At 46.9% G+C, this 24,361-nt stretch overlaps 2 protein-coding genes across 2 annotated transcripts; one reads left to right on the top strand and one right to left on the bottom strand.

Moving 5' to 3' along the window:
- Positions 1-2,432: 2,432 nt before the first annotated feature.
- LOC136520584 (probable protein phosphatase 2C 60) lies at positions 2,433-7,486 on the top strand. The gene is made up of 5 exons (XM_066514134.1): positions 2,433-2,872; positions 3,734-4,160; positions 4,295-4,662; positions 5,783-6,019; positions 6,759-7,486. Exons 2-5 carry the CDS (start codon positions 3,842-3,844, stop codon positions 7,005-7,007), a joined length of 1,173 nt encoding a protein of 390 aa, XP_066370231.1. The 5' UTR covers positions 2,433-2,872; positions 3,734-3,841; the 3' UTR covers positions 7,008-7,486.
- Positions 7,487-11,279: 3,793 nt separating this feature from the next.
- Positions 11,280-14,736, bottom strand: LOC136521372 (NEP1-interacting protein-like 1). The gene is made up of 5 exons (XM_066515106.1): positions 14,047-14,736; positions 13,049-13,227; positions 12,253-12,336; positions 11,938-12,108; positions 11,280-11,822 (listed from the first exon to the last, which is right to left on the bottom strand). The coding sequence occupies exons 1-5, from the start codon at positions 14,234-14,236 to the stop codon at positions 11,700-11,702; spliced, it is 747 nt and encodes a 248-aa protein (XP_066371203.1). The 5' UTR covers positions 14,237-14,736; the 3' UTR covers positions 11,280-11,699.
- Between the last annotated feature and the right edge of the window lie 9,625 nt (positions 14,737-24,361).

Here is a 24,361-nt window from a genome sequence, read left to right as displayed (position 1 = left end):
CAAGTTCAGAGATTCAAATATCAAAATTTAAGAGTTAGGGATCAAAGTAACACCACAGTACAAGTTTACATACTCAAATATAAAAAAAAAAAGAGTTAGGGACCTAAATGATATCATTGTACAGGTTTTAAGGACTGCTCGTAAATTTAACTCTAAATATTGATATATTCCTATCTAAATTTGGTCAAACTTTAGATTATTTGATCTAGCGCTATTGTAGAAAGGGAGCAAGTGTGAAAAGAATATTTATGAAGATAGAGTAAGTGTGAAAAGAATATTCATGAATAACCATGTGTAGATTCAACACATTTCGTTGGACGGTAACATACCACGAAGATGTGGCATGCAATTTTAGTTAAGCATAGCATAAAAGTTGTGCTTGGATTGCATTATAACTGGATTATCGGACTAGGTAAAGTTGTGCTTAGTTTTTTTTCCCCGAGAACCGTCCATTAACGCGTGTTTCATTAAGAGGGTAAAATAACAAATACAAAAAGCACGACGGGTCAAGCATCAGGAGCGAGAGGCGTGTTTCATTATAACTGGAGTGACGAGTTAGATATTGAGCTGCATACACCAGCCAATTCAATTGTAAAGCTTATAAACCTGTGAGAGTTCACTCATATTCCAACAATAGGATCAACATCCTATCTTAGCTCCGAAGTCTGACTCAATCTCATTTTGTTTTGAGAACATAATTGTCTTGTTTTACCACCCACCTTGCTCTATCACTAATCAATGAGATATGTATTATATTGCTAGGCTATTATTGAACGTACTAACACCCTCTCACTCTAATAAATTGGTCAATGCTGATCATCTGCCTTGACACGATCTAGTCATGGTCAGTGTGAACGCCTGAATGAAAGCCATGCAGTGAAGCAAGGACTGGTGCAGGCTCTTCATACTCCTGCACCGCATTTTTCTTCACGTTGTTATCTACGCTTCAATATAGAAGCAGTGCAAAAAGATGGACGTTGACAGCTCGGCATGCTTATGTTGTGTTTGGCAGAGATAAGTACTTCATCCATCCCAAATTATCAGTTGTTTTAGCTCTGTTTAAGTCAAACATCTTTAACCTGATCAAATTTATAGAAAAATATGCAAATCTCTACAACATCAAACTATATTTTGACAGTGTATTTTTAAAAATTATATAAGGTGTTAATATATTTTTTATTTTTTTGATAAAATTAGATAAGTTTGACTTAAGACAAATCCAAAATGACTTATAATTTACGACAGATGGAGTAAAAGAGACGGAGACCAGCGGTACCACACTGTTGGCATACCGGGCCGTCGTCGTCTCATGCCAGCTGCTGAATTTTCACAGTTCAGAAGCAAATATTCAGAGTTCTGTCCAGTTAGGAACCGCACAAATGAATATTCAGTCAGATATGGGTCCAAGAGTCTGTGGCCTGAATGCCTGATCAGTTGCAGCCAACAAATTTGGTCAAAAACGTGACCGTGATCTTTGGCAAGCTCGTGGCTTTTCGACGGAGCGGGCAGCAGATGCCGATGACGACCTTGGTGGACAGGTAGGTGAAGCAGCTGCCGCTGCCAGGGCAGGCAGAGCCATCATCAGTCATCTCCCAAGCGTGACCAACTAAGGATTTTAGTTTCTCCTAAAAATTTACACCCTATTCCATCGAATATTTGAACACATGTATAAAGTATTAAATATAAACTAAAAAAATAACTAATTGTACAGCTTGTGACAACTTTGCGAGATGAATCTTTCAAACCTAATTAGACTATAATTTGATAATAAAGTGCTACAGTAACATATACGCTAATGACGGATTAATTGAGCTTAGTAAATTCATCTCGCGGTTTACGAACGGATTCTGTAATTTGTTTTTTTATTAGTATCCGAACATCTCATACGATACCTCCATGTGACACCCCTAAATTTTACGCTCTAAAACTAACTGCATCCACATGTGAACGCATTGACAGATCAGCAGCCTGTTCGGCTGGTGCTGATACGATCGTCGTGGATTATTACTGCTGACTGATTTGATATGAGAGAAAAATACTGTTCTAGCTGAAAATTTACGATCGTTTATGACCCAACGAATAGGCTGCAGACGGCATTCACATAACGATTTCTTGCTCTCTTTCTTTAATTTCAGTGTCGTCAGAGATAAAATCGAGACTGGGGAAGAATCTTCTGGCGGTTTTGCGAGGTGAATTCGACATCGATTCTGACAAATTTTATATTCTGAACGAACGGGGACGCGGACGAACGAACGAAATGGGCAGTGAATTTGGTCAGGCCTGATATTTTTCAGCAGGGAGGTTTTGACAGGGGCTAATATGAAATTAGGATTTTACCCAGGGGGGTGTTGCTCTCAAATTCCTCTGCTCTTTTTTTTTTTACTTGTCTACCCACACCACACGTCATCATCTAGCGTGTCTGTTGCAACGGCCCACACCACGCCCTCGCTTCGCGCCACTCGCCGCCGCGGATCCCCACCGCCGTCCGCCGGTGATCCCCTCGCCGCCGCCGCTTCTGCTCACCGTCGCCGACCGTCGTCCCCGACTTCAGCCGGTCGCGCTCGCGCGCCCCACCCAAGCTTCCCCTCCCGTGCTCCCCCACCTTCATCATTTCACCGCGTCGCCTCGTGTGGGTTGGGTCGGGTCGGGCCGGGCCAGGCGAGAGCGCGCCACCCGACCCGTTTCACGGCTGCTCCGGTTACTTTTCCCCTTTTCCTCTGCTATTTTCTCTCTCCCCCTTCGTCCAGACCAGAAGGAGAGGAGCAGCAGCAGCGTGGCGACGCCCAAATCGAGCGACCTGATCGAGGCCCCTCGCCCCTACTCGCTGAATCCCAATTCGAGCCCGCCAATTGGGCGCCCCGCCCACGCAAAGGTGCGATTTTCCCCCTCCTCCCTCCCGCTGCCCCCCCCTCTTCGAGGTTGGAGCCGCGTGCCCCAGCCCCCAGGATCGGTGACAGGCACCGTCCTGATCGGAATCCGCGGGTTTGTCCTATTAGTGTTCGCCGTTCGGTGCTTGCGTGCCGTGGTATCGTTCCAATTTTGTGTTTTTTCGTTCGTGGGCTAAGGAAAATCACGTCTTGTTTCTCCAATTGACGGGGTGGGTGCCTGTCATGTGCGGGAAGCGCGTAAGCGTTTCAGAGGAGGAGGGGTGGAGGCTTTTCGGCGAAATTAATGTGTGAATTGCGGTGTCCAATTTTATCTTTCATTTCCTCTTTGATGATGCAGTTCATCCGCGTCGCGAATAAATAAGGATAAGGACCCAGAGAGAGCTTAACAATTTACCTGGCGAGGGGAGGAGGCTTTGCGTAATTATAGTTCCTGGGGATTGGCTTTGATTGTCATTTACATGCCTAGATTAGATATAGTTTCTTCTGCTTATCTGGTGGAAGGAGTCCTACAGAATTCTGCATTTATCATTGGATTCTCAGTATTTTTAAGTCCAGTGCTAGCTTTGAACAATTGTGGGAAGGACATGTCATGATTATTTGCACTTCTACTCTACTGCTATTAAGAAGGAGATTCCTGGGGTCTAAGGGGTTTAGAGAACAGCTATGGCAACATTGATATAATACCTGTAGTGTTATTTGCTAACTGATATGTAATAAAAGAAATAACGTTATCTACTCATCATTGAATCGTGCTTTCAGATCGAAAGTCAATGGACTTCTCAGTTCTCACCAACGTTCATAAGCCACAGCTGTGTTTGCTTCATTTCTAGTTGTTTTTGTTACAGGACACAGGGAAGAAAACTATTGGCGAGCTGACAAATCCAACTGTGGTTTTCTTGTACTACAGATGAAGCGGGCTCGAAGGCGTATGTGCAAGAGATGACTGATGAGGGATGCTAGTGACATTGATGAACTTGTTACGGGCGTGCTGGCGACCGTCATCGAACCGGCATGCCCGAACAGGCTCAGATGTTACCGGTAGGCAGGATGGACTTCTATGGTACAAGGATGCTGGGCAGCATGTCAATGGGGAGTTCTCCATGGCTGTTGTTCAGGCCAATAACTTACTTGAGGACCAGTGTCAGATCGAGTCGGGCCCACTGAGTTTTCTAGATTCTGGACCATATGGCACTTTCGTTGGCGTTTACGATGGACATGGTGGTCCAGAGACGGCTTGCTATATCAATGATCATCTCTTCCAGAATCTGAAAAGTAACTTGCTAACCTTTTAATACTGCACAGTAGCATTATTCCCATTTCTTAGTACTATATCTGCATTTGGCTTTCAGTTTACACTTAAAGGAGCAATCCAGTGATCAATCCAATCTTTCATGGCTTGTATTTAGGGTTTGCATCTGAGCAGAATACAATGTCTGCTGATGTACTGAAGAAGGCGTATGAAGCTACAGAAGATGGATTCTTCTCTGTTGTTACCAAACAATGGCCTGTAAAGCCTCAGATAGCGGCTGTCGGCTCATGCTGCCTGGTCAGTGTAATTTGTGGTGGCATGCTTTATGTTGCCAATGTTGGGGATTCCCGTGTTGTTTTAGGAAGACATGTCAAGGCCACTGGAGAAGTTTTGGCTGTCCAACTGTCAGCAGAGCATAATGTAAGTATTGAGTCAGTGAGAAAAGAACTTCAGTCAATGCACCCAGAAGATAGGCACGTTGTTGTTCTCAAGCACAATGTTTGGCGTGTAAAAGGATTAATTCAGGTGTGTATTCTGTATCTGAGAACCAATTTGTTGGGTTCAGATTTTGTTAGAATTATCATCTCAAACCTTCTTTGGTACAGCCCCAGCTCCAAGAATTTTTTGGAACTGGTCATCGCTAGCTCCAGAAAGTCTTGGAACTGGAGCTGTGGACATGTTGAGAGTATTTAGTTGAGCAATTTTGTTATTATTTTAGATTGAACACATATGTTGAAACCACTTTATTTTGTTCTACAAATTCCAAATCCTGCATGAATCTCGCCATCTCGGGTCTGGAGCTGTGCCAAGCCTGATATTTGGTCGTCTTGAACTATCCATTAATGCTGTTACTAAATGACACCAGTCGTGTAGGTCTTTGGATGAAAAAAAAAGTGGTTCGTAGGTGCTGTTTGAAGTACAACAGAAATATTCTTACTCACTTTGTGTTATGATTAATTGTTGGCACCATTCATATTTCTCTTATGCAGGGAGCTTTAGTATTGGATGTGTGTGGGGTTTTGTTTTTTCCGTATCAATTGTTAGTGCCTGAAGCATATAATAGCATTAAGCTCTTTCTCATTAGTTACTATTACTGCTAAAGTCTTGGTCCCTCCGGTCCATTTTATCTAGCGCAAGTTAGAATGACACGGTCTCCTAGATTATACTTTGACCATTCATTTGCTTTATATTATATTATTTATGTTTATAAACTTATAATCATTGGATAGTATAATTCCTTACAAATCTAATCATATAAAGCTTGTATTATAATAATTAAAAATTATTAGCCTAATTATTGGTCAAAGTTTTTAAAGTTTGAATCTTGATATGCGTGTGCGCCAGATAAAATGGACCGGAGGGAGTATTTGGTGAATGTCATGTTAAATTCGTCAATCAGCTTAACTTTCTATTACTGAAAATAAACAAGCCCCCCTTACCCTTCAACTTCAGGCTTGTTTGTATAGGTGGTTACTATACCCAATCTGTTAATGGTTTAAGTGCCTGTTGAAGGACTTGCTATGCTAAGATGTTAAGTTTGTGATTTTTTTTATTATATTAGTGACAACTAGCAAATTTGGCAATACTTCCTAAGTTTTCACATGTATATCAATTATTATTGAGTTTTCTCTATCGTACATTGCAGGTTTGTAGATCAATTGGTGATGCTTATCTCAAAAAGCAAGAGTTCAACAGGGAACCCCTATATGTAAAATTCCGCCTCCGTGAACCTTTTAACAAGCCAATACTAAGTTCAGAACCATCAATCAGTGTGCAACCACTACAACCACACGACCAGTTTCTCATATTTGCATCTGATGGACTTTGGGAGCACTTAACCAACCAAGAGGCTGTTGATATTGTTCACAGTAGCCCCTGCAGTGTAAGTTAGTCTTTCCCCCCTGTTGTATTTCATATTTCTTTGGATACTCACTACAAGCTTCTGTTGATGGGGCATGGACTATGTGATTAAGATAATATGATGAATTTGCCTACTGATAGCTGACTGTTGCTACACAAAAAGTTGCATCCTTTAGAAAAGGCGAATATCTTTTGCAAATATCATTGATTTCATAGTAACAGAAATATAATAACCCTTGGGTACTGTGCATGTGGACCATCGTGTTTGTTTCGAAATACGTGTAAACAAAATAGAAGGGTCAAATTATTGGCAAATAATAATGCAGTTCAGGCAAGGTAGAGAACAGAACCACTGCTGTAGAATTGTGATTGTCAGATTGACAGAGAGTTGGACCTATAGCTCTCAGGAGCCTAGCATCATGGACTTATATGCTTAAATGTTAGAAATCTCTCCAAACAATGAGGTTTTCTTAACTCCTAACTGAACACTTTAACGCAGAAAAAGTTTTCTTTTTTCAGTTATTTCTTTTGTAGTCCCTCTGGTCGAAATCAAATGACGTTTTGGACAGCTATTTTGACCTGCATTTAGTTAAATATATATTTGTGTCCAAAACATCAACTATACTTGACTGGTGGTACTAAGAAAACTTTGGTACATGTACTGCTGCTCTTAGCCAAACAGAAGATAAGTTTAGATGTTAGGAGGTAGCTGGCTGCTAACTGCGGCGTCTAATGCTTCACATCTCTGTTTGGTCTTACAGGGCTGTGCTAGGAGGCTGATAAGAGCGGCACTGCAAGAGGCAGCCAAGAAAAGAGAGATGAGGTACTCGGACCTCAAGAAGATCGATCGCGGTGTTCGCCGCCACTTCCACGACGACATAACAGTCATAGTAGTGTTCCTTGACTCCAGCCTCGTAAGCAAGGCAAGCACGCACCGAGGTCCCACTCTTTCCCTGCGAGGCGGTGGTGCCAGCACCGGCCTGCGCAGCAACACGCTTGCACCCACGTGACTATGAAGTGCCTGGTGGAGAGGAGGCTACGCCCTTGACTGAAGGAGGTTTTCTTTCCTTGTGTCAAATGTGTTATATATGTACTTGTACCGGCCAAGATCATCCATCCCCCCTCACTGGTGTAAAAGAAGTAGGAGAGGCGCGGAAGCTCCTCCCCAGCGTCTTTGAATGCCCTCAATGGTGTCAAGGTGTGGACTCAAGTCGATAGCTCGTCGCTGTTCTTCTGATGATGCTCTGTGGAAAGCTCGAATCCTTTCCACCTGAAAAGCAAGTAATATGTCTTCCAGTGCTGGAATTAACCCTAGTGCATATATACATATCAAATAATAATAAGCCAAAAGGAGGAGTAACTTATTTTACTGATGCTGTGAGGTGTATGTATGTTTTGTATGTGTATGTACTGTTTTTGACTGCTACTGCATCTACTGTTGTTAATTGACCGCTGGTAAAGTGAAATCACTGATTTCGTCTCACTATTATCAGTTGTTCCCAGTTTTGCTGATTTGACTGTTCCTAGTATGTACTTATACTCCCTGTCCCTCCTCATAAAGCATGCAATTCTAATAGTGTTATATCAAATACTTTGAAATTTAACTAAATTCTATAAAAATATACTAATATTTATCATACTAAAAGAGTATTAGTATATTTTTATAGCATACCTGTTTGGAGTCATTCATGTTGATAATATTTTCTATAAGCTTAATCAAATTTAAAATAATTTGACTTCGACCAAAATAGTTTGACTTTGACCAGGCCTAGAATGGTATCATTTGTAGGTTTTTTCTTAGGATGGATCGCCATGAAATATATTTAATATATTTTTATAGTATATTTATGTGGAGTCATTTATGTTGATATTTCTTTATATAAATTTAGTTAAATTTAAAATAATTTAACTTTGACCAGGCCCAGAATTACATCTTTTGTATTCTTTTTAGATATATCTATTTCAACATGTTAATAATATTTTTTTATAGATTTAGTTAAGTTTAAAATAATTTTTACTTTGAGTAGACCTAGAGTTAGATTCTTTTTAGGACTGATGATGAGAAGTACTATTGGCTGATTTGTTGTGAGAGAGAAATATTGTTCGTTGGCTGAAAAAGTATGGCTTATAAGCCAAGCGAACAGGGCGATAGATAGTGAAACTGAAGGCTACGGGTTATTTGGTTCCTAGCCGTAATTTGTCATAACTAACTTTAGTTAACTGTGACAAGTTACAAAAAATGTGGTTAGAAAATTTGATGCCACATTTTATCATGTCTAAAGAATCTTGCCACACTTCTATGAGATGTAAAGTCTAAAAAAACGGAATGTCTGTCCAGGCATATCCGTCCGGACTTCCCTGTTTTCGGGCCTGCGCAGCCATCAGGCCCAACCGGCCTGCTCCGCTCCACTTAAGTATTTCACGGTTTCTCGGAAAAAAAAAGACAACGACATTTTCCTTTCCCCACCGCCGCACGCATGCGCCCACTGCTCGCCCGCCGTAGGCATGCGTTCGTCGCTCACCCACCGCGCGCATGCGACCGCCGCCCCCATCCACTTCGCACCTTCTCCAGCCCGGCGACCTTCTCTAGCTTGCCTTCTCCAGCCCGGCGGCCTTCTCCAGTGTGGGTGCGCCACACCCGACCCCCATATCGCACTCCTCCACGAACCGCGCCACGCCGCGCCCCTATCCACCTCGCGCCCTCACGGCCATGGTGTGCACCGCGGCCAGCCGAAGATACCGCGGCAGGAAGGGGCAACTCTCGACGCCCCCCGGACTCGAGTTTGCTGGCTACCGCAGTTCCCCACCATGTAGGCCGTGGTCGCCAGCGACGCTGTGTTTCAAGTGTTTCAGGCGTTTCAGACTTATGTTTCGTGTTTCATCAGGGTGTTGCAAAAGTAGATCTACGATGTTGCATATGTTGCAATTACAATGTACGTATGTTGCAATCCTATGTTTCAAGTGTTTCAGGTGTTTGAGACGTTTGTGTCTAAGTGTTCCATTTAGATGCCTTCAATGTTGCTATGGCTCTGCCCGCATGTTTCAAGCGTATATTTTAAGTGTTTCATATGTTTCATATTTATGTTGCAAATGTTTCATCTAGACGTTGCAAAAGTAGATCTGGAAGTTGCATATGTTGCTATGCATATACATGCATGTTTCATCTGTTTTAGACGTATGTTGCAAATGTTTCATCTGGATGTTTTAAAAGTAGATCGGGGTGTTGCACGACGTCGATGGCTGGCGGGCGGCGGCTTACCACAGTCGCCTGTCGCTGTTGCTGGGGCGCAGCCGTGGGTCAACCCATGTGGATTTCCCCTGTGCGGGTGCAGGGTGGGTACGGGGACGCGGGTCTTGCGACGGACGTGGGCGCTAGCGCTGGGTGGGATGCAGACGCGGGGCGTTGGGCAGGATGCGAACGCGGGTTTCCCCGTGATGGGCGGGATGCGGGACGTAGATATGGGAGCCACGTTCGGACACGACATCCCGTCCGGATGTCCGGGCGCCAGACCTTCCGCTAAAAAAAATATACTTAAGCTTAGTTGTGAGCCAAATACTTGCTAACTTGATCAAACTTAGGCGGCGCTGAGCCTTCCGCTAAAAAAATATACTTGAGTTTAGTTGTGAGCCAAATACTTGCTAACTTGATCAAACTTGACTAAGGTGAAGTGTGACAAAATTTGACTATCAACCAAATATCCCCTACAGGGGCTCATTGATATGGATACCATTCGAAACTGAAGCTGGGTCTCGTGGGTTGTGTTGTTGTGCGGAACGCATTGATCTTCTCACCCACCGTGAAAACCACGACGACGCCCATGTTCGTCCCACCTTTCAATTCCATGCCTCCGTGTCTCTCTCTCGCTCTCGCTGCATCGCATGCATGGCTTGGCACATGGCAACGACTGGTGCAGGTACTGACGTTTGCCGATCCATAGCCTGTCTGTCTGGCCACTCCGATCTGGGGCAGCAGCAGCTCTGGCTGTTTAGTGGTTGGAATTTGGATTTTGGGGCTACCGTAGCACGTTCGTTTTTATTTTCAAATAGTGTTTAAACATGAACTAATTAGGCTCAAAACGTTCGTCTCGCAATTTTCCACCAAACTGTGCAATTAGTTTTTTTTTCGTCTACATTTAATGCTCCATGCACGGGCCGCAAACATTCGATGTGACAGGTACTGTACCAACTTTTTGGAAGTTAGGGTGGAACTAAGGCTCTGTTTGGTTACCCCTCCTAAAAGCTTTAGGAGCTAAAATCTGGATAGAATCTGTCTAAAGAACCAAACACCCCCTCCTAAAACCTCCTAAAAGTTTTAGGAGGCTGGTTTTTCTTTAGGAGCTCCACCCCCTCCTAAAACCTCCTAAAGTCCTTCCTAGACACCCCCACTACCCTTCATTTATTGCACCCTCCCTCTCTCTCTCCTAAAAAAGGGTAAAAGTGTCTTTGTTCAACAACATTTACTGCTTTTAGTCAGTTTTAGGAGGTGCAACCAAACACTCTTTTAGGAGGTTTTTAGAAGGCTGCCTAAAACTTTTAGGAACTAAAGTTTTAGGAGGTCGGAACCAAACAGGGCCTAAGTCCTTGTTTAGTTCCACCCCAACTTCCAAAAAGTTGCTACAGTACCTGTCACATCGAATATTTGCGGCCCGTGCATGGAACATTAAATGTAGACGAAAAGAAAAACTAATTACATAGTTTGGTGGGAAATTGCGAGACGAACGTTTTGAGCCTAATTAGTCCATGTTTGAACACTATTTACCAAATAAAAGCGAACGTGCTACGGTAACCCAAAATCCAAATTCCTACGACTAAACACAGCCTAAACAAGGGCTAATCTTGTTTTGAGCGCACCGCTATATATTGATAGGAGTACTGATGTGCACCTTGTCAGATGATCGAGATCCGTATTTATTGCCATGGCTCTCGCTGTCGCCGACGCAGACGCATGCATCACATATGCGCAGTGGCAGCCGGACACGGTGACTATTCGACGCCATGAATCATCTGACCTAACCTACGTACCTAACCAATCCAATCCAATCCCCGGCCGCCCGGCCGGCGACCTCTGTCGGCGGTCGGCGTACAATCGCCAGTGATACGAACACACGACGAACAGGCCCGATCATGGCGTTGGTCACTTGCAGTTACTGCGAAATCTATCGGTAGCTCCGGCCGAGCAGTTATAATCTGACCGAGTCCAAGAATTTATCGTGGCTGTGTTTTCAAGAATTTAACCGTTGGAGTTCATTCGTCTCTGAAGAAACTCTGAAGAAACTGGAACAGCCAGGCGTACAGCAACGGCAATCATCATGCATGTCCAAAGTGCGATGATATACATACTAGTTTTTATATATTACACCAGATCACAGTCCGGAGATGCATGGAATGGATCGAAGCACAAGCCGGTCCAGGGTATATTACATGAGATCTTCAGGATAGAAGGAACCGAACCGAGAGGTGATCGATGCATGGTAGAGGAAGATCATGGCGAGGATCAAAAAAGATGCAAAAGGTACGTACGTAGTAGGACACGTACAAGCAGCGGCAGCAGCAAAGCAGAAAACCAAAAGCTCTCTATAAATTAAGGGTTCTATAGATGTCAGTCTCTTCTTCCTCCTCCAGCTCCAACCTCCTCCGATCCTAGTAGCGACGGCGGGGGCGGGGGCACATCATCTGGCGAGAACGCATCCATGGCGTACGGTCTAGAGCTTCCTCCTGCAGAGCGGGCAGGAGCCGTGCTTGATGAGCCAGCCGTCGATGCACGGCACGTGGAACACGTGCCAGCAGTCCGGCAGGCTCCGCACCTTCTCCCCGACCTGGAAATCCTGCACCCATTCACGAACGAACAGCATCCAGATTTTCAGAAACCTGTTTCTACGCCACTCCTAGTGAGCAGCGATTTATGTCTGAAACGGACGTCAAATAAAGATCGATCCGGACCTGGAGACAGACCGAGCAGCCGGAGAGGTCGCCGACGGCGTCGCGCCTGTAATCCTCCGTGATCCACGACTCCGGGAGCTTGTCGATGGACGCCCGTGGCATGCCGTTGGTGGCCTCCACCTCGAACAGGTCCGGCGACTCCCTGAACGGCGACGAGTCCACCGCGTTCATCTGCAAATAATGGCAAGGCACCTAGCTCGTCAGGCGTGGAATGGAACGAACGAACCCGAGCGTTGCGTGCATAGCTGCACTGCAGGTTCAGAGAAGCACAAGATGCATGCATGCATGAATGTTCGACATGGATCAACAACAGACCTGGCTCCGGACCACCCTCTGCACCGCCGGGTCGACCTTCTCCCGCACCAGCCTGCCGGTCAGGAGGCTGTAGATCACGTTCAGCTGCATTGCAACCGTTCACATTTGCGGCCGTTAGTGAAGACACGAGAAAATTCAGCAGCAGCACAACTGAACAGATTGAAGTTCAGTTCAGAGATGAGAAACGCTTTCTCATCTCAGAGCATGTTCAAGTTCAGACTTCAGAGACGCCGTCGTCTCGAGCATGTTCACGTCATTTGTATATATGCTACAAAAAAAGATGATGCAGAGAGCCAGAGACTGCCTTGCAACTATCCTATTCGGCTATTTACTAATACTAACTAGTAGCTGGTAAGGTAGGAAATGCTCAGTCAAGACAAATTTTCCACAAGGATTTTAATTGCAGGCAGGAATTGTTCTTTGTTGAGGAGGAAACTGTCCAAATGGGTCTTGGCTGAGTTGCAGGTTTGATTGAATACGTCATTATAAGCACTGTGTGAAAGAAACACAAAGCCTTAAAATATCTAATGATCCATGCATATGCTTATAAACTACTACTAACTAACTGACTGATCAGCAACAGAAGCTAGCCGACATGCAGATTGCAGACAGAAGCAAGCAAGTCCACGCAAGAAAGCAAGTCAGGTATGCAGTCGCGAGTTGTTGTCCTACTCCCAGCTACTGCTGGGCCATGGCACAGCAAGCATTATCTGATCTTCAAATGAAACTGTCATCACCAGTGCTGATCCTGATCTGCAGTAGTGCTTAGTGGTGAATGGTGAGTGCTTATCCTTACCACGTAGAGGATGCTCCAGATCCCGGAGCGGCGCGCCTGCCAGAGCCGGATGGAGGAGTCGACGACCTCGATGGAGACGAGCGCGCCGGTGATGGCGCCGATCCCGGTGCCGCGGAACAGCCCGCTCTCCGTCGCCAGCCCGATCAGACCGCCGGTCACCGCCCCCAGGAACAGCCCAGCTGCATGCATACATGCACCCAGCGCCTTTTCAGATTAGTAGTTTGCAGCATCAGACATGCAAAGATATTTGTCTTGCTTAACAAAAGTGAAGTTGATACATAAAGAGAGAGAGAGAGAGAGCGTTTTCCTTAAAACAAAGAAACAAAAAGAAAGTAAAGAGAAAGATCGCTTGCCAAATTGAACTTAAAAATTGAAGCCATCAAATCTTATGTTGCAGCTAGCCCAAAAAATCTGGTAGCTTTAGTGGTGGGGAAGAACATAGATAGCTCAACAAATATGTTTCAGTTAGACAAGGTTGATTCTGTATTTCTTGTTTCAGGGATCAGGCATCAGAGTTAGTACAATACAAACACTCGAAAGTTGTGAGCTTTGAGCAATTGCAACCGATTAATAATCCTATGATGTACAAAACACTTGAAAGCTGAAACAGAGCCAAACCATGAAGAAAATTGTTAGGATTGAAAGGAAAAAAAACAAGCAGAATCAAGTGAAAACTTTAGAGGCCCATAATCATGAACTTTGATTAAAAAAAAGCCCCATTTTGTGCAGTGAATCAGGCTGGCGGATGGGAACAGAAACCAAAGAAGAAAGAAAGGGAAACCTTCTGCAGAAACGTAAACAAGATTCGCATCGCATGCAATTCGCACGCGCCGCGCCCAAATCGGCCACACCGCAAATGCAATTTTACAAGAGCAGAGCAGAGCAGATACGGATCGGAGGAGGATGAGCAAGGAAGAGGCAGGGGAGAAAAGGATAAGCAGGAACGAAAGGCGAAAGCGCGTGGGGGTGGGGGTTGGTTCGGACGACGTCGTACGTACCGATGGCAAAGATGAAGGTGATGACGCCGCGGCAGACCCTGCGCATCATCTTCCTGCCCCTGGTGCCGCCCCTCCCGCGCCCGGCGCCACCGCTGCCGCTCCTGGCGAGCGACGTGTTGCTGGAGGACCGCGGGAAGGAGGAGCTCCCTTGCTGCAGCTGCGGCAGGAACGCGCCGCCCGACGGATCCATGGCCTAGCAGGTAGCTTAAGTTCGCTAGCCGCGCGCCGGCAGCAACCACCACCTCACCTGCCGCTTCGCTTCTTCTTCTCTTCTTCTTCCCGCTCCTGGGTTGGGCTGAGCTAGCTCTCCGATCTGGTCGTAGCAATCTCCGCTAGTCCGCTAGACGACGACGGTACGGTTGAAGAGGTGGTGGGAAGGGAGAGGAAGTTGGACGAGGTGGCGAACGGATCGGACGACGAGCGAGGGAATTGAGGTGGCCACGACGCAGGCAGCAGCTGCTCTGATGCAAGCAAAGGGAAAGGGGGAGGGAGGGGCAGGCGCGGATGAGCTAGGAGGACGGGTAGGTCGAGCGGTGTTGGCGAGTAATTTATGGCGCCAACCAACCCGTCGCCTCTGCATTTATGCCGCGACGAGACCGGAGAGAGCACGGCAGGCAGGTTGCGCCGTTGCGGGGTCACCACGCCTCACGCGGCTCGCCTGCTTCCGCTGCTGGCCTGCTGCTGCTGTGCTGCCCCCTGCTGAGCGTGAGCCCCTACCGGAGTAGCCGAGTAGGAGTAGATATTTTTGGCCGCTTTGGCGCCACGTGCATGGGTGCAGTGCAGACTGCAGTGCATCCCCGGCCCGGCCCGACCAGCACAGTTTTTTAAATAAGTCCTATTTTATAGGCTGTCGTTGTTCACCATCCCCTCCCAGGTTTACCTCGGTAATGCTGCACGGTGCAGACGCTGCCAGTTCACTTCCACACTCCCGAAGTCTCGTAGTCGAAACATCTTCTGTGGATGGCGTCTCCAACCCACTCGATCAAGGTCCGGACCCTAGCGTTTGACGACTGGGCGCGGCCCACTGCCACTCTTCTCTCCTCCGCCGCATCCCAGTCCTCATTCGCCCTCACATCTTACTCATCGTCACTGTGGCCCTCGCCGTTGCCACTGACCTTTGTCCTGCTCCACCCGTCCCTTATCGTCGTGACCATGGCGTCTGCTACCACACGGCCGCTCTTGAAGCTTCCCCAAGTCCGTGGTGTTGCTCATACCTTTTGATGGCTTTCGCTCTGGGTACCAGTACAAGGTCCCTCTCCCGCACATCCGCCGCCTCATTGGCCTCGTTCGTTTCGCTGAAAAAACAAGTCGAAACACTGTTCCCGTTAATTTGTTGTGAGAGAAAAACAATGTTCCAACTGAAAAAAACAATCTGAAAAAGACGAATTATAAGAGAAGTGAACATGGCCATTGTCGATGTCCGGTGCTGGTGTCCTCCTCATCACCTCTCCTGTAGCTAGAGACGGCAAGGGCGGCGTGGTTGTGCCGCACTTCGTGGCTACCTCGAGGCTCGCTAGACATGGTGGTCGCCACCCACGAGTGTCGCGCCTGATATGTTGCAAGTGTATATTTTAAGTGTTTCAGATGTTTGTGTTTATGTAGATGTTGCAAAAGTAGATCGAGATGTTGTATATGTTGCAATGATTGTACGCGTATGTAGCAAGCGTTTGTTCCAAACGTTTCATCTGTTTTTCCAGACGTATGTTGCAAGTGCGTTTCTTTGGATGTTGCATATGTTTCACACATATGTTGCAAGTGTTTTATCTTGATGTTGCGTATGTTTTACAATGTTTTTCAAGTGCTTTTTATGTGTTTTCGCAAGTGTTTTAGATGTATGTTTCAAATATTTTATCTATCTTCGAACGTATGTTGCAAGTGTTGCACCTAGATATTGTAAAAGTAAATCGGATGTTTTGTAAAAGTAAATCGAATGTTATATCTCACTTCTTGCTTTCCGCTGTCTCGCCTCGGTGTTTTCTCCTCTTTCCGGCGTTGGTCGGGCATCCGCTGCCCCTCCCTCTTCTTCTGGATACCGGTGACATTCAGGACTGCACGAAAAAAAGTCAACAAATCGAATATTTAAGGTAAGCCGAACGGACGGGGCCTTGCCTCTAAAAAAGCATGGACCAACTCGTCCCCGCATCACGATGTATTCTTCCGTTGGGCGATGATGGCGGAGCCTTGCAGTTTGGCGATGGTGGCCACAGCGGGCAGAGCTTCGCAGTTGGGCCAGATCAAGGCTGTCGGCGGCCAAGGCGAGCGGAGACGGACTCGGCGGCCTGCTACTAGTCAGCAATTCGGATCGATGATGAGTGGCGTGCCAAATCGGGTGGACTGCACCGCTTCTCTGCAGGTTGTGCGGCGGTGAGGGCTCCATCTCCTGCGAGGGGCGCGATCTTCAGACGATGCGGCCATGGTGGTGCCTTCAGAGCACAGCACAGGGACGCAACAGCCATGGTGGGGTCTCCGGAGCGGCGAGGCTGGGCCTTCTTGCCCCGCGGTTGGCCCGCCCAGACACTGGACCCTCCGTCCCTTGGCCAGTCAGCCCCGATGCCGATCTCCCCGGTCCGCTCCATTCTAGTGCTGCTCGTGGAAGAGGAAGAAGAAGTAAAGAGGCTGACACGCCGGGCCCATTTTAACGCTGTCTAACAGGGAGCTAAACGGTGCTTTTCTTCTCCCACTCCTCCTGCCAAACAAAAAAAACAAGGACCATTCCATCTCCTCAAGCAAACCCGATAGCTAGAACCGTCCTATCCCTCAAAAGGGTTGGATCCATCCTATCCCACCATGTCTCCCAACCAAACGTTGGACGTGTCCTGCAGCACTACTTCAGCAGTATTTTTCAGTGAACGAACATTGTTTTTTTCTCACAACAAATCAAAGCATCAGCATAAGCCAAATTTTACCGAAACGAACAACAGCGCTATCTAAGTTGATGAGTCTTTTTATATACTTCATAATCAATAAAAATAGAGATTTTGGTAGGTCTAAAAAATAATCTCTTAGAGATGCTCTAATCGTAAATAAATACCAAGGGTTTATTGGGCCAATCTCTGGCCGGCACTGGCTACCTTCCGTGCTAGCTTTTACAGAGTCGTCGGAGTTCTTAAATTGTGGCTTTCCATGACTCCTCCGGTTTCTCGGTTCTTTCTAAATGGAGTTAGAGCTATTCTCCTCCCGTGTTTCTCACGTTGATCTACAGTTCAACACTTCTTAATACTGTAGTTCCATATGTTTAAGAGCATGTCTAAGAGCTAACTTGCCATTACTATTTTTAGCTAAAACTTTAGAAAACTGGCCTCCGCGATTGCTATTCTATTCGACATGCTATCTCGTGAGCCTCAGGAGCTAAATTTGGCTAGCTGACCTGCCTTGCTATCTTGGCATGTGAGGCTGACAGTTAGTGTCATGTTTGCATTGCTCCAAATTTCATTTCTTTCCTCCTGGAGATATAGCTAGTATGCTCAAATACGTTGGATTATGAGTGGAGAATTTTTAAGAAGTAAATAGCTAAATAAAGATATGGAGTATAAAATTTAGAATGTCTCTCCAAGATTGCTCCAAGAGCCGAAGCCATAAAAAAACTACTGGGGCTTGGCTTGGCCTCCTAAGTCCTACCTCGTTGTCACACACACGAAAGAGAGCGGAGATCGAACAAAGGCAAATGGGATGGAATTACAATTAATTAAAGAGTACAGTAGATATTTTTGGCCGCTTTGGCGCCACGTGCATCGGTGCATGCCCCGGCCAGCACATTCTCCTACGCTTCCGTACTTACCTCTTCCTGCTGTTGTTCACCATCCCAGTCCCAGGTTTACCTATGTACTTGTACTATAATACTACATACATACGTACATATACGGTGTAGCTGTACACAGTACGCACCACACCACTCCGAGCCTGCCGCGTCAGGAGATATACGTGTATTTATCCCGTATCCTCACGACAGTATGTGTGTAGAGCTACGCTCTGTTCGTTGGAACTTATGAGTCATGATACACTGTTTTTTTTCTCAAAATAAAACAGCATCAGTCAATTTATCAGCAGTAACCACCATCGGCCGTACCATTTGGCCTCTCCACGCTAGGAGTCCGTCAGCCACGCCGTGCTACTGCATGTTCGGCATGCAAATTTAATGGCGCTAAAGCAACCGGCTTGCGCTCTCTGACTTCAATTTCCTGTGAGCAAATCTGAATTTGCTGACTAATTGGCCAATCAAGCATGCAACTTCCACCGGGTGGTACTGGCATACCCTGCATGTTGACGGTGTGTTTCGTCTATTCTCACCAGATTCTTGCGACACAGCCGGCCGAGTCCAAAATCAAACGTAACAGCTAATCCTTATCGTTTGTTTGGCCGAGCTAGACAACTTGGCCCTTGGACGAACAAGACGGCAGGGCCCACTAAACTATTTTTTTAACGCTAATGCTATGATTAGGGCTTCCATCCAGTCGTGTGCATCCGGACACGCCCCGTTCCTACGTAGAGAATCGGGCCCAACAGCAATCAACCTGCTTTCCTCTATCCTCTCTTCGTCTCTACCTACTTCCCCTAAAAAAAATTTCTACCTAGCGACATAACCCCATCGACGAAAATCCCCACTCGCTTCGCTCGTCACGGCTTCAACGCATCGGGCGCCCGCCCCACTCCGCCCGGCGGCGGCCCCATCCCTCTCCGCGCCGCATCTGCCGCCACGCCACGCCCACTCCTCCTCCAAAACCTCGCCACGCCGCGCCCACTCCTTCTCTAGAACCTCGCTGACGCCGGCGTGGTCGACGAGTCGGACGTCTTTGGCGGTGCGGGGGACGACAACGACAACCTCCTCCATATGCGCATCAAAGCGAACCTCCTTGGCGGGGACCTCGACCTCGGCGTGTGGAAGCTCCTAGCCATCGCGGTGCTCTTCCTTCGCCGGTGTGCCCACGCTGCTCGGTACCTCGTCCAAGTAGCAAGGTGACATTGCTCAGTGCATGTTGCAAGCTTGCGTTTCAAGTGTTTCATATGTTTTATCTGGATGTTGTAAGTGTTTCATCTTAATGTTGCAAAAGTAGATCGTGATGTTGTACATGTTGCAATGGCTATACACGTCTGTTTCAAGTGTATGTTCCAAATGTTTCATCTGTTTTTTCAGACGTTCATTGCAAGTGTTTCATCTGGATGCTATATATGTTTCACACGTATGTTGCAACTATTTTATCTGGATGTTGAATATGTTTGCAATGGTTTTCAAGAGTTTTCGTATGTTTTTGCAAATGTTTCAGACGGTTGTTGCAAGTATTTTAGCTGCTTTGTACAAATGTTGCAAGTGTTTCATTTGGATATTTCAAAAGTAGTTCGAGATGTTGCAAATGTTGAAAAATGACTCACCTGGCACAATTGCCTACTGTAGCTGCTTGGGCGCCGTGCATGCACGTGGGGGTGCGGAGTGATGGGACCGCTACTCGACAGCGGGTGTGGGAAGCGGAGGGCGATGGCAACAAGTGAACAAGCAGTCCCGCGTGGCATGCGGGTGCGGCAAGCGGAGGAGCGCATGCGGAAAGCGGAGGGAGGCCCCAGAAAGCAGCACACGTGTTTTTGATGGTCCAGCCGCCCTCTGATCGCCAAGGGCCATCATCATTTCGCCATGGCGAAATGTCATCGCGACTCGGTTGTGGGGTCTATCCTCTACTCTTGTCCAAGAGGGATAGACGAGCGGGGCATCATTTCGTAATGGCGAATAGTGGTTTGAGAGAAGCTATGGCAGAACCTTCCAAAATAATACACCTTTGGAGGCGCTTGTCTTCCACTAGACACTAAACACCCTAAAAGCAAGCTACATTAGACGGGTCTGTAGAGCACACCCTAAGAAAGAACTCGAACAATCCACATTTTCCTTCTAGAATCCAATAATGAGAACGAGTTTACAATACTTAGCCCATTTCATACATCAAGAGTTCTCAGAAATAAATTATTATAAAACAAAGTTCAGAATGCGGAATTTAAACAACGGAATTGAAATAAACTTCTAACGATAAGATACAAGGATCCGTCTATGCCCACCGGAAGAATCATCCACTCAATAGCTACTCCTCAAGCTGCACCAGCAATAGAGGTAAATAAACCCTGAGTATACAATGTACTCGCAAGACTTACCCGACTAATGGGAATAACTTCCCGACTCCAAATGATATGATAAGCTTTATGGTTTGCTGGGTTTCCTTTTTGCGAAAAGCCTTACTAGTAGTGAAACCTTATGGATGTTCTTATTAGCAGTCATGATTAGTTCATTTATCTAGCCATTCTATGTAAGCATATGTTCTACTTTCAAGCAAGAGTTGAGCAATCAGATCTATTTCACCGTCTTTCATCTTTCAGTTCTTACTACGGTGCTAGATCGTAGACAAGTCGTACCATATTGCACGATGATTTGCGAATAAATGTAGCCTAGTTGGGTACCACAAAACACACGCCCCGCTTGTACTCTAGGCACAAACATGACCAACCCACCACTCTCCTATCAAGGGGTCCAGGTCCTCGTCTAAACTTGGACTCTAAGCCCCCACTCCTGAGTTTCGTACTCAGTGTGGTGCTTAGACCTCCACCATCCCTGCCTCCAATCAGTCGGTCCGAAAAGAGCCGGAACCCACGACAAGAGAGCAACGAGCCTTTCCTGCTCCTATAAACAAGTTTGTGCTTAGGATAATAAGTCTATGACCTGACTAGAATCCAATGCAACGGCCGGTCCTTAACCGACACGGACATGAAAAATAGTGTAACCAAGCTATACCCCGTTGGCCGCGGGACATAACCTCTTACACCCACCAATACCCATACCATATCCCTGTCTGGTCTCCATTTTCTTTCACCATTTTATCATGAGAGTGATAATAATAATCACCTATTGTGAGTAATGGCAGGTTACTCACGCTACCGATAGCCTAAGCATAGCAGCTACTCGACCTATGCTAGTAGGACTCCTGGGTAGGTATATCTATGCATGTAGTTTCAATATAAATCCTATAACGTAAATGCACATGACATATATATATCCAGTGATCATTCAAAATAAGGGTTATGCACCAGGGCTTGCCTTGGGCAGACGCGGTGTCAACTCAGTCAGTCAGTGGCGGCTCCGAGACCTCCTCCTACATGAGGATCTCCTCCTCATACTCCTCAATCACCTCCTCGAACTTATGGTCTTTGATGGTCATGATCTCCGCCAACTCGTTCTCTACATGCATGCGATGATGATGCAACAATTAGTATTTTAACAACATCGGCTCCTAAATTAAGAATACACATGGTAAACTATTAAGCTAGCTCTAAAGACTAAGATACTAAGATAACTATCATTTTCATCAAGTAAAGTGTTGGATTCAACTAACAAACACTTAGCTTTACAAATGAAGGATATATCTTTATTTCTACTAATGATTTAATGTATATTTGAAACAAAGAGCATTTAACTACTCTTATGTTAAGTCTATTCTAAATCTACAAAGATTACAGTGAGCACATAATAATACCATGAAGCTACTGTAAAATTTTCAAAGCTATAGCTATCACCATATTGCCACAAAAATTCCTAAAATATTTAACGTAATAATATTAAGCACTTTCAAATGATTTAATAGTTCCTGGTATCAACAAATATATATATATATATATATATATATATATATATATATATATGAACTAAATACACCAACAGATAGAGCATACTTTTAGGAACTAACAAAATTAGTTTTATAATTTTTGGATACCTACACGATTTTATATGATTTACCAAAATTCAACTCAGAATTAAAATGAAAAGATATTTCTATTCTCCACGAAAAAGATAAACTCAATTCGGCCCAACACGGCCCACGCGGCGTAACGCGCGCGCGCGAGCGCGCGGCGGCCCATAGGCAAGGCACGACCCACACGCCGAGGCGGCCTACGGCGAGGAAGCCCTCGCACGCCGGCACTCTTGCAAAAGCGCCCATGGAATATGAGCAAAACAACCCATAGTCCACGTTACTATTTCTATTGACAGCGACTTTACAATGGAACCCTCGGATCTTTCTCCTCTTTTCAACAGCAAGGTCCTCGTCCATCCCCGCACGCTCTGGCGCGGTGAGCGGTGGCACTAGTGCTTATGCTGGCCACACGGGACCCCCGCTGACCTATCTATGAGGCCGACGCTCATCTAAGGTTCGACACGAGACGATGGGCGATGGTTGCACGAGCTGGGACACCGTAGAGGGACCTCTCCACGACGACGGCACCCTACGGCAATGGCGATGGCGTTCAGGCGAGCCACAACAACAAGCCAGTAGGGGTAGCGGGTGAGCAATGACCACTCACCAGTGACCTTATCGAGAAACCGGCACGGTCAGAGACGACCCGAGCGAGGCTGGCCACATGCGTGCTATGAGGTGAACGGTGGACCGCAAAGGCATGGCCACATCAGCGGCGAGGAGGCAGCACTAGAGTTGCGACTAGTGTGTGCATGACGAAGAGGGAGCCAAGGCTAGCTAGTGGTGTAGAGGAATTGGCGCGGGATGAAGTGGTGCAGACTGACCACGACATGGGCGGCGACGGGCCTTAACGCACGGCGGCGGACAAAGCTCCAAAATTGGAGCTCGGCGTGACGCGAGTCAAGGTGGGGTAGGGTCGGCTGGAGAGGGGGCGTGAAGGCGGAGACGCGAGCACGAGGAATTGATGAGAGGTGCTCGCTCTCTGGCTTCACCGTGACACGGCGCGACGGCGGTGGAAAACAGAGGGAGAAAGAGGGAAAGAGAGAGACGACACGATAGGTGGGCTCGGCTCGTCCATGCCTTGGCGGAACATGAGTGGCGAGCATGGGAGGCCCATGCGCTGACGCTACGAACAACGCGTGCACGTGTCCGACCGGCGTGGCCCGCGCGCCGTAGTGCCATAAATGGCGTGATGACGGCGGCTCGCCCACGTGCGTGTGGCAGATGTGACACTCACAGGGCTGGCAAAAGCACAGAGGTGTAGCGGATCAGTGCGAACGCGATGACGATGAGACGGCAGCAGCAGCGTTGCGACGTGAGTAGTGCTGGCAGTGCGGACGCAATGACAGTGCATCGTTGCCGTGGCGGCACCCAAACGGCAGTGCGAGGCGAAGCAGTAGGGCGCAGGGCCAGCGGCTCGCTGTGGCTGGCCTCGGCCAAGCCCAGGTGGCGCGACGGCAGCAGCAGCAGCGCGACACGGCGGCAGGACGACCAGGTGCAGGTGAGCGGCGGGCGCGGCAGCCCGCGGTTGGCGGCTAGCGGCGTGCCCACCACGGCCAGGCTACGCGTGGCAGCAGCCGGCCAGCGTGGCCATGTGCGCGCGTGCGCGCGCGCCCGGTGCACCGGCGCCATGATGTCGGGGCAGGACGGCCTGGTGAGTGCGCCCAACATAAGAAGATGGTTCGAGTTCATATTATGCACGGATTTTAAAGCGTTCGAGACGTCTAAACTGTTGATCCAATCCCCAAACCACCTTTGCTATACCTTTGAGGGTATATTAGGCTACTAAATCAAGCCATAATACTACCCTACTCCTTATCCCAATCTCCCACAAAAAATTGCTAAACATAGCATTGTCTAGTAGTCGGCAGACTTGAAAATTTCTAAGTTTTAGAGCTGAATTTGATTTCCATTTGCGATTTCTAAGCTAGTAGAAATATTAGCTAGTAATATCATTTTTCGACTGCAAGTATTTCACTGTCATCTACAAAGTTTGTACTTCAAACTTTATTTAAGTATCACACGCATGTTCTATAGCATTTTTGCTTAATAAAAATGGTTTTAAACCCTAAGTGATATAACATGACTATCGAATCAACTTTCGCTCCGTATTTTAGTTGATCGTTTCGAGTTACAGAAATTGATCTACACACTTTATCACTTGCCTTAACACATAAACATGATGCTCATCACATGTTTTAGTAAATGATTTACGGTGTAACACCGAAGGTGTTACAGAAGCCGGTGCCGGTGCCGCTGCGTGCCAAGCCCTGCACGCGCTTTCGGCCTGGCGGATAGTTGTTTCGGCTCAGAGGGAACAGCCTTGCGAAGAGCTGCCGAAGGCGACAAAATGGCCTGGACCATTCGCCCGGGCGGATGGTTAACGTTTGTCCGAATGGCTGATCTTGCAGGTTTCGCTGGAAGGGTAGTTCGTCGGGAGACAGGACGCCGACAACACCTGTCTGTCAGGGCCCGCTCAATTGGCAGGGTAGCGGCATGGTGCGGGACCAGGTAGCGACTTGAGGGCTGTCGTTTTCCAAGATGGGCGACATCTCCAGAAGGCCGAACAAGTCCAGGACAGGCAGGAATATACC

The sequence above is a fragment of the Miscanthus floridulus genome, chromosome 18, assembly GCF_019320115.1.
Source record: "Miscanthus floridulus cultivar M001 chromosome 18, ASM1932011v1, whole genome shotgun sequence".
In the NCBI taxonomy this organism is placed as follows: Eukaryota; Viridiplantae; Streptophyta; class Magnoliopsida; order Poales; family Poaceae; genus Miscanthus; species Miscanthus floridulus.
The sequence above is the reverse complement of the archived record's forward strand: the minus strand, read 5'-3'. Positions and strand labels throughout refer to the sequence as shown.